This window comes from Clarias gariepinus, chromosome 6 (assembly GCF_024256425.1).
Source record: "Clarias gariepinus isolate MV-2021 ecotype Netherlands chromosome 6, CGAR_prim_01v2, whole genome shotgun sequence".
NCBI classification, from domain to species: Eukaryota; Metazoa; Chordata; class Actinopteri; order Siluriformes; family Clariidae; genus Clarias; species Clarias gariepinus.
In genome coordinates, this window is record NC_071105.1 from 29,112,682 (window position 1) to 29,123,023 (window position 10,342).

Genomic DNA, 10,342 nt, shown 5'->3' on the forward strand with positions numbered 1-10,342 from the left:
GTGTCCCCAAAAAAGTGTCTACCTCGAAAACAGCAAAAGTCATACAGAGTTTCTCTGAGGCTTATGGATTGGCAGATGTTTGGCGTTTCCGAAATCCTATTACAAGAAAATACTCATTTTATTCTCCAGTACATAATACTTTTTCACAAACAAAATATGTTCTTGTAGATAAAAAAAACTCCTTCCTCTCATAACAGATTCAGATTATAAAGCCAGAGTGATATCAGCCCACTCTCCACTGACTCTGTCGAACTATCGTCCTCTGAGATTGAATTCCTGAAAGAAGTTTGTGATCTTTATAAGAGACAGAGTTTTTTAAATGCCAAACCAAACTCCAGGTATGTTATCCTCAACAGTTTGGGAATCCTTAAAGGCATATCTAAGTGGGGAAAATACTTCATTTTGTGCAAAACTAAATAAGGAAAACAGAACAATTTACAAAACTAGCAGGTAAGACAAAGGAGTTGGATTTAATATACAGTGTCACCCACACCAACTATACTTAATGCCTAAAATTACAAGCAGAATATAATTTAAATTCGACAAAACAGTCTTAATTTTAAAGAAGGAAAAGAACCCTCTTGACTGCTGTTCATATTGTCCAATTTCATTGTTGAATACAAATACTAAAATCTTAGCAAACGTTCTGGCCCGCCATCTGGAGAAAGTTTTGCCTTGTGTTATTTTACCTGATCAAACAGGCTTAACCAAGAACAGATACTCTTTTTTAATATTAGGCGCTTGTTGAATGTTATCTATAACAATAACAAATAGTTCCCTCGATAGTGAAAAAGCATTTGATCGAGTGAATTAGGATTTTCTTTCCTATACTCTTAGTAAATATGGTTTTGGCCCTAAATTTATATCATGGATAAAGTGCTATATTCATCCCCATTGGCTGCTGTTTGGACCAATAACAACTTAACGCCTTTCTTTGAGCTTTAGTGTGGTACGAGACAGGAGTGCCCATTGGCTTTTACATTAAGGGAAAATGCCAATCTTAAAGGTATCTCTCGTGGAGGTGTAGCAGGTGTAGAATATGCTGCTATTGATATCTGATTTTCTTCATAGCCTACCAAAACTTGTGGATCTATTAAAATACTTTGGTGAAACATCTGGCTAGAAGGATAATCTACAAAAAAGTGAAATTATGCAAATTAAAAATAATATGGCACAGTTTTCTGTCTTAATACCGTTTAAGTTTAGTGCCAGAAAAATTATATATTTAGTGATTTGGGTAACACAACCATGCCAATCTGTACAAGGAGAATTATCAGCTTCTACTTTCCAAAATAAAATTAGATCTTGAACGATGGGACCTGCTACCTCTCTCTTTGGGTGGAAGAATAAACACAATTAAAATTAATCTCTTTCCAAAATTCTTATACATATTTCAGTGTTTTCCACTCTTTTTAACAAAATATTTTTAATAACTTAAGTAGTCAGATTTTTTTATTTGGAATAAAAACAACAACAACGTATTAAACAAAGCATTCTACAGAGACCCCGTGAATTAGGAGAAATAGCATTCCAAACTTTCTTTATTATTGGGCTGCTAATGTAAGGGCAATGTTATTCAGGGCACAGTATGTCAATCCTCCCATCTGGGTTCCTATAGAGGAAGCATAAATGGGATTGGTATCTTTCTCATCATTATTATGTGCGAAATTTCCACAAAAACAACCCACATTTTGTTTTACCCACTGGTTATACACTCCGTAAAAATTTAAAATTAGTTTCAGCATCATTTTAGGCTTACTGATCTATTTTTGATAGCACCGCTGAATGGGCACTATAGGTTTGCTCCGTCCTATGTGGATAATGCTTTCGCAGCATGGTTTAAATGCAGTGTCATGCCATTATATGACCTTTACATTGACAATATCTTTAACTCATTTGATCAACTTGTACAAAAGTTTAACCTTCCCAGGACACATTTTTATAGATATCTACAGCTGATAGATCGATGTTTTATTAACCCTGAAAAAAATCCAAAAGTAGTAAGATGTGGGGGGTTGGTGTGGAGATGTTTAGTAAAGATTTTGTGGTCCTGTAGTGTACAGTGTAAATAGTTTGTTTTTATCAATTAACAAAGAGGAAGGTAAATGAACAAAAGGAAAATCCAAATAAAATCACTTGCACATAATGTTTGAAAATTGGCAGGCATCTTATTCCTAACATCTTAGAGAACTAACCACAAAAAGTCTCTGGCCATAGGCTGCCTTACATCCTTCTGTCACTTCATGTAAACCCAGACTCCCTCAACGATTTTGAAATTGGGCTTCTGTGGGGGATAAACCATCACTTCCCGGACTCTTTGTTCTTCTCTACACTGAAGGATAGTTCTTTATGACACTGAATGATGAGTTCTTTGCTAAATATTCGGGTCATTGTCTTGTTGTAGAATACATTTGGGGCAAACTTTGTCACACTTGCTCCTTTGTATTCCCATCCAAAATACAGGAGGTTACATTACATTTTTGTTTCAATCTGAAAACTGGTCTGTCATGGAATATGTTGGCATGCCAATATTCTTCTGTAATTTTATTTATACATTTTTAAGTAATGTTTAGAAATATTAAATGATTTTGTACATAAAGCAAACAAAGCAGACATCTACTGTATAACAAAATTTGAGAATATACTGCCTAAGACTTTTACTTAGTACTGGATCTATACTCTGCAAAAATCAGGCATATGCAAATAACTGAAGGATGTTCTCAAGGATGTCCTACATTCCAAAAATACTATTAAAAAAGCAGTAAATAGTACTTAATAAAACAAAGTGAATAATTGGTGTGCCGACCCTTCTATAAAAAAAAATTAGCTGCATAGTTACTTACTGAACATTCTGCAGAACACTGTCACACCTGCTTCAGTTTTCTTGCAAGCAAAACTCATTTTTTTTCTTTTCTAAAAGTGGTCTTTTACATAAATATGCTGCGTTCTTTTCTGGCCTGCAGATTTATTTTTTTTCCTGGAATACTAATGTTTATAAATGTTTGGCAATACTGATATGAAAACATATGTAAAAAGGTTTGTACTAAAACACATGGTGTCTAAGACATTTGCATGATACTGTATAAATGTATAGTTTCATTGTGTTGTGTTTCTTGAATAAGAAAGGATATATAAATATCAACAGGAAAGTTCTGATTGTCAGAGTAAAAAACTTTTTATAATAACAATAAAAAAAAAAAATACACACCACAAATCAGCTAACAAATACACTATCTAAAGCTTTCCATGAGTGATGAGAGCAGTGAAGTCTAAATTATGCATTAATAGTAGACTATTTAAATATGCATAGAAATCTCAATCGTCCTTTCCTCTTTGCCGAAGGCTCCTGGGTTTTCCATTCTCTGGCTTCCTTTTTTTGAATAGGGCTCCCAAGTCACCTTCATCTCCCAGAGAGGTGACGATGCGTTCCTTGAACTTAGTTTTGACCTCTGTGGGCACATCAGAGGATGAAGATGTAGAGTCTCCACTTAACTTCTGTGGCAACTGTAAATCCACATTTTCACTGTAGATGTAGGCAAGACATTTAACAGTACAAATAAATAAAATGATAGGGTACATACAATGATATCTGACACTGAGGCATTTGATGCTGTGATGTTAAAATAAGGCAAAACTGTACTTACTATGGGTCAATCTCCTCCTCCTCCAGAATCTGTTCCCAGTCACCATATGGGTTTGCCTTTCTAAATATCTTTGCAGCAGGTTCTTTTTTTTCAGTGGCAGACTCTTGCAAATCTTCTCCCTTAGTTTCTTTTTCATCATTCCCTGATACTGTCACTTCTTCCTTTCTTTTCTGGAAAGAATGTACTCTTTACTCTAAATGCCTCCATTATATGGACCCCATTTTTATCATCACTTTAAGCAATTCACAATTTGGTTAGCATGCAGATATTACTGCCAATGTCTACACATTATATATATAGTAACAATTAAAATTTTAGGTAGTATAGTATATATTTCTGCTTTATTAAAGGAGAGTATGTTTACATTTTTATTCCAGATGAATAAAAATATTAGGGCTGCAACAACGAATCGATAACAATCGATATCAATAAAATCGTCAAAAATCGATTACTAAAATAGTTGGCAATGAATTCCATAATCGATTCGTTATGTTGCGCGACGCGGAGACATTTGATTATTTAAAAAAACTTCAGTTGAAAACTTCGGTCTTGTGCACTGATGCAGCAGAGTTCGGTGCCTCATAGACAGGGCGGAGAATTTTTTTTAAAAAGGTAGAGGAAAGATACATGGCGGAGGATGCTGGGTCCTAGTGTGCGTCTCTTACTGGTATAATCAACATCTGTGCATGCGTGTACTGTTTACTATAACACTGTATACTGTTATTTTAAACATGCGTGTGTAAAAGATTTTATTTTGTGTCTGTATGTGTGTGCACAGCGCGTATAGCAAAACACGCATATAGACAAGTCTCATTAGAGACGTTAAAAATCCATTTTCTCTCTCTGATTAAGACTTAGCCTGCTCTTTTCCTGCTGTGTGTGTTTGTGTGTGTGTGTGACTGTGTGCGTGCGCAAGCATCATTGGAGACCGTGCCACACAAACACAGACCCTGTTATGCCCTAAAATGCCCCCCTGCAATGGATTGCCCCCTCAACATAATCGCTATCAAAGATTGTATTAGAACATAAATTCATAGGTTAATGGTTTACAAATTACAAATTGACAATAAAATAAACCAATGGCAGAGGGGCATGTTAGCGCATAACACCGGAACAAATTATGCTCGTAATCCAAGGTCCCACTGTATATATTTGGCAGATGTTAAGCATACATGTCTATGTTTTTTGTGTTAGTCTATTTTTATTTTATTTTATTATTACTATAACAGCTCAAGGAACAACTTGTTTGTGCACCTTCTAAAGATTTTAGTTCTGTTTTGAATGAAGGGTTGGAAAAAAATTATTTTCTCAGTTTCCTGTTGTTCATCCGATTAATCAAAAAAATAATCGACAGATTAATCCATTATTAAAATAATCGTTAGTTGCAGCCCTAAAAAATATTATTCATATATATTTTAACACTGACAAGCTGCTTATATTAAATAACAAACAATTACCTAAACTAAATTTAGTAATCTAAACAAACAAAATATAATTTTTAAAATGCTACTTAAAAAAGCAAATCACAATTATTGCATCTAATAAGAAGTACATGCAATATCGCTCACCCTGAAGCTAATTTTAGGAGTTCGGGGATGTTTGGAATCCAAACCATCTTTGCCAGAGAGGGATTCTGACTCAGGCATACTCTGAACCTTGTGTTGCACATTTGTTTCAGATGGGTGTTCCTCTTTAGGAGAAATCACAGATGGCTTTTCCCATGTAGACTCTTTAAACAGAAAAAAAAAAAAAAAAAAATATATATATATATATATATATATAGAGAGAGAGAGAGAGAGAGAGAGAAAAAAAAGTATTTAGTCAGCCACCAATTGTGCAAGTTCTCCCATTTAAAAAGATGAGAGAGGCCTGTAATTTTCATAATAGATATACATCACCTATGAGAGGCAAAATAAGAAAAACTAAAATCCAGAAAATCACATTGTAGGATTTTTAATGAATTAATTGGTAAATTCCTCTGTAAAATAAGTTTTATATTTTTAGAGTTTGAACTCGTTATCAGTATAAAATACACCTGTCCACAACCTCAAACAGTCAGTCACACTCCAAACTCTTTGGCCAAGACCAAAGAGCCGTCAAAGGACACCAGAAACAAAATTGTAGACCTGCACCAGGGTGGGAAGACTGAATCTGCAATAAGTAAGCAGCTTGGTGTAAAGAAATCAACTATGGGAGCAATGATTAGAAAATGGTAAACAAACAAGACCACTGATAATCTCCCTCAATCTGGGGCTCCACGCAAGATCTTACCCGGTGGGGTCAAATTGATCACAAGAACTGTGAGCAAAAATTCCAGAACCACATGGTGGGACCTAATGAATGACCTGTGGAGAGCTGGTACCAAAGTAACAAAGGCTACCATCAGTAATGCACTGCGCCGCCAGAGACTTAAATCCTGGAGTACCAGACATGTCCCCCTGCTTAAGCCAGTACATGTCCAGGCCCATCTGAAGTTTTCTAGAAAGCATTTAGATGATACAGAAGAGGATTTGAAGAATGTCATGATGACGTTAGATGAAACCAAAATAGATATAAAAGAATGAATGGAGCCATGTATCGTGAGATTTTGTGTGAAAACCTCCTTCCATTAGCAAGAGCATTGAAGATGAAACGTGGCTGGGTCTTTCAGCATGACAATGATCTCAAACACACCGTCCGGGCAATGAATAAGTGGCTTCGTAACAACTATTTTAAGGTCCTGAAGTGGCCTAGCCAGTCTCCAGTCTCAACCCCATAGAAAATCTTTGGAAGGAGCCCCAAAACATCACTGCTGTAGAGAAGATCTGCATGGAGAAATGGGCCAAAATACCAGATGTTTGACCTCTGTCATTGCCAACAAAGAGTACATAAAGTATTCAGATGAAATTTTGTTATTGACCAAATACATATTTTCCACCATAATTTGCAAAAAAAATTATTAAAAAAAATCCTACAATGTAATTTTCTTGTTATTTTTTTGTTTTTTTTTCTTATTTTGTCTCTCATAGTTTAGTTATACCTATGCCTCCCTTATCTTTTTAAGTGGGAGAACTTGCACAATTGGTGGCTGACTGAATACTTTTTTGCCCCACTTTTTTGCCCCATCCTGTGTGTGTGTGTGTGTGTGTGTGTGTGTGTGTGTGTGTGTGTGTGTATGTGTGTGTGTGTGTGTGTGTGTGTGTGCGCACAAGTGTGTGAATGAGGGTGTAAGTCATGCAAGGGATGGAAATCATAACGGACCATTAAATCCAATATCATGACACCTAGATCCTGATTCGATTTGTTATGCAATTTTAAAAGTATCATGATTTCCTAAATATCTCAATTAAAAACATTTTCAAATGGTCACAAGTTTTAAACTTTGAACACTGTATAAAAATTGCGTTACACCTCTTAAGCATTAAAAGCTTTAATTAATTTATCTGAACTTTTATGAATCTTTTTCAAACTTATGTCTAGCTTTTATTGTTGGCTGCTTGCAAAATGTTTAGCTTTCTCACAGCTTTGTCTGACAGTGTTAAGCACTATGGGCCTGTTTGGATTAATACCGTACCAAACTTTAGCATGCCACTGTTTGCATATAGCATGGTTCATATTCACTTTACCATCACCACTTAAATTATGAAAACCAAGGTTCTTAAAAACATTCGATTTAAACTTTGGAGGAGCCTCCCAAGGCTGCTGTCTGAGCCCAAAACTCTTTTCCCTCTACACCCACTGCTTCTCTCCAACCCTGGATCACAATTTCATCCTAAAATTTTCCAAAATGAGAGAAAAGCCAAAGAGTCAACAAGACTGCAGAAAGAATAATCAGCTTCCCCTGCCTTCCATGTACACTATGAAAACACAGCTCTGCAGAAACAAAGCTCAGGCCATCCTAACATTTTCGCAATAGACATGATCGATTTGTACTGGGCTCAGGAACAATTTTATTTGATTCGTGGCCAAGTATGCTGTATCGTTCTCAAGACCACCTTTTCCAGCAGAGTAGGGCACGATTGGATTTTCACTGATCAAAATGAATCAGATTTCTATTATAAACATTGGAATATTGGGATCACTGAAATTTGAAATTTGAGTGAAATGTGTTAAAACCCATATTAAAAAGATACAATTTGTCAGGGTTTAAAAAAGATAGCATTTGAACATATGGACTATGAAGTAGAGTATAAGAATTTTTGTCACATACGACGGAGATGAATGCCTTTATATATGTATGAAGTGTGGATTGTATATCAGGCCTCCTTAAGAATGTTTAAGCAATTAAACATTAACTGGTTAAAGTCTTGAAGCAGTTACATCTGTAATGGTATAAAAATAATTATCTAAATAAATAATAATTATCTAAATAAATCTCAATAATCTTGATACTGAGAATGCATGAAAACTACAAGATATAAATGGGTTCCAAGATGATATGTTGTGCCAACCTGAACTCACCTCCAGTTTCTGTGTTATAATAGTACAAATATCCCTCTGGGCTTGTAGCTTCCATCCACATACTTACTGTCTGTGTTAAAAATAGAATGTGCTCAGGTTGTTAATTAAAATTAAAGTAAAAAAGCTGATTAACTACTTGTGAATCACATAATATTAAATATTCAATAAAATTAAAAAGCTTTATACATAATTCGCAAAATAAATATTTACCCCAGTTTGGTCTTTTGCTGAAGATTCACTTTGACCTTGAAACCCTTCTGGCTTCTCCCACTGAGATGCTAAAATGAATGATATACTTATGTCATTGTGCAAAGTGCAGTCACGCCAAATTTCACTACACATGTTTAGAACAACTGTTGATTTGTTTTGGTAGCACTGTATACAACAACAAAAAAAAAGCATTAGGTCTTAGTAAAAACCAACCTCCAGTTGTTGTGTTGTAGTAGTAAATTTGTCCATTATTAGTTGTACCCTGCACCCAGTCGCCAGGTTTACTCTTGTCAGGTTCTGCACCACCTTCAACCTCAAATTTTTCAGGTTTGGTTTTAGCCTGAACAGAAGGTTCTAAGTCCAATAAAACATAATAAGGTGTTCTTTATTGAGAATTTTTTAGTTTTAATAATGCTATAAAACAATCAACAAAAATTAACCTCCACTATAACACTGTATAAATACAAAAAATTGAGTTTTACCTTGCAAAAAAAATGCAAACATAGGTAAACTGGTGCAAAAAATATCTCCACAAAAAAAGCAACAGAGAAGTGTGAACGTACAACAATTTCTTTTATTGGGTAAAAGTGTAACGTCATGTTACCTGCTTCTGCTCTCATCCGTTTCATGTCTTCTTTGTAGGCTTCCAAAGCAGCTTCTTCCATTGCAGCAAACTCCTTAGACATTTTTTCTTCCTTCTTGGCTTTGTCAGTGCTGTTCTTTTTAATCTAAAATGAAACATGAAAGGAGGGGTGAGAAATATTTGGTCACATGTACTATCACCACACAGACATTTCTTATCTCTCCATAAATGAACCACACCTTATGCTGATACGTTTTCCCCTGAACTTTTTTATTACAGCAGCCCCTGCTGGTATTTATATGTAGAGGAGGTTAGAGAGGTGCTTTATAATGTGTAAAAATGCAGTAACTTACCTCTTCGATTTTGGCGGCAACATTTTGTTTGTGATTTTTTCCCCTCTCATGAAATTCTATGCTCTTTTCCAATAAAAAAAAAAAAGTCTTAAAAATATAGACATGCAGTATAACAAATACAGTGCAGCAACAACACTAGTTAAGGAATCTAATAATTAATATATTCAAAATATGACCTTCTTACAGGCTTATTGTCAGCAATCCAGCACTTGCAATATTGGCAGAATTTTTTGGGCTGGGATTTCCAATAGTCAGCCCTTCATTTATTACAAAAGACAAATGGGTTACATGCATGCATAAGCTTTTATACGTCCGTGAGTTCATTCAAATGTGTCAGAAGACATAATCTTATAGAAGACAGAACCGTACATGCAACTTAACATTTGCATTACTGTTACTTACATTACTTTCGCAATTTATCGTAGTCGTAACGCCCATTAGACACTTATCTTAAACACTCTTATTTAGCTACTTAGCTAAACAAAAAAATTGTCGCATGTATTTGACGTTTCGGATTGTGCGACACTCATAGGCTGCGTTCTGATCGACTGTAGGTGCGTTCCAAACGGCCTGAAGTACCCTGCGAAGTATACTTCACAGGGTGTTCAGCCATGTTGAGTGTGATTTCAAACCTTTATATAATTGGATGTACAATTAAAATACAATACAGTACAAAATCTCGCAGAGGATAAAACAACATTCAGTTACTACAATACAATAATAAAAGAGCGAAAGGGGGCTAGAAATATTCACAGTAATAAAAAAAATGAGTGCAAAATAAAGAGAGCACGGCATTGGAGGCATGAGTCAAAACAGTAACACATGAGAAAAGTCATCATAGATCCTTACTGATTTGCTTGATTTCAGTTTCTTAAGTCACATGAAGTATTGTTTAAAGTCACTTATGAACCATATGTTTAGTATTTCTCCACGTACTACAATGTAATGTATCTAGTATTTACCTAAAGGGATGATAATGTTAATCACAGTAGAAACAGAGGGGTGTAATTATCCATGTAGAAGATAACATCAGATATATCAAACTGTGGAATATCGTTGATCTTTAATGATAACCAGGTGTGTATTTCTAACCAAAAATTAGCTGACACAGG

The 10,342-nt window shown here is 35.1% G+C and overlaps 1 protein-coding gene across 2 annotated transcripts; it reads right to left on the reverse strand.

Moving 5' to 3' along the window:
* Positions 1-1,434: 1,434 nt before the first annotated feature.
* Positions 1,435-9,744, reverse strand: wbp4 (WW domain binding protein 4). 2 transcript variants are annotated; one of them, XM_053499307.1, is made up of 10 exons: positions 9,633-9,744; positions 9,415-9,487; positions 9,231-9,293; positions 8,899-9,022; positions 8,508-8,648; positions 8,295-8,362; positions 8,085-8,154; positions 5,213-5,373; positions 3,645-3,814; positions 1,435-3,523 (listed from the first exon to the last, which is right to left on the reverse strand). In XM_053499307.1, coding segments are annotated over exons 1-10 (1,080 nt in total). In that variant the 5' UTR covers positions 9,635-9,744; the 3' UTR covers positions 1,435-3,315. The 2 variants fall into 2 exon arrangements, with proteins under 2 accessions (XP_053355282.1, XP_053355283.1); XM_053499308.1 differs by having other exon boundaries at positions 3,331-3,504.
* Positions 9,745-10,342: the final 598 nt, after the last annotated feature.

Coding starts and splice junctions, on each gene's coding strand:
- wbp4 (XM_053499307.1), bottom strand. Junction 9,023..9,230: donor TTGCCGCCAAAATCGAAGAG/GTAAGTTACTGC, acceptor GTTTCATTTTAG/ATTAAAAAGAACAGCACTGA. Junction 5,374..8,084: donor TTATAACACAGAAACTGGAG/GTGAGTTCAGGT, acceptor TTCTGTTTAAAG/AGTCTACATGGGAAAAGCCA.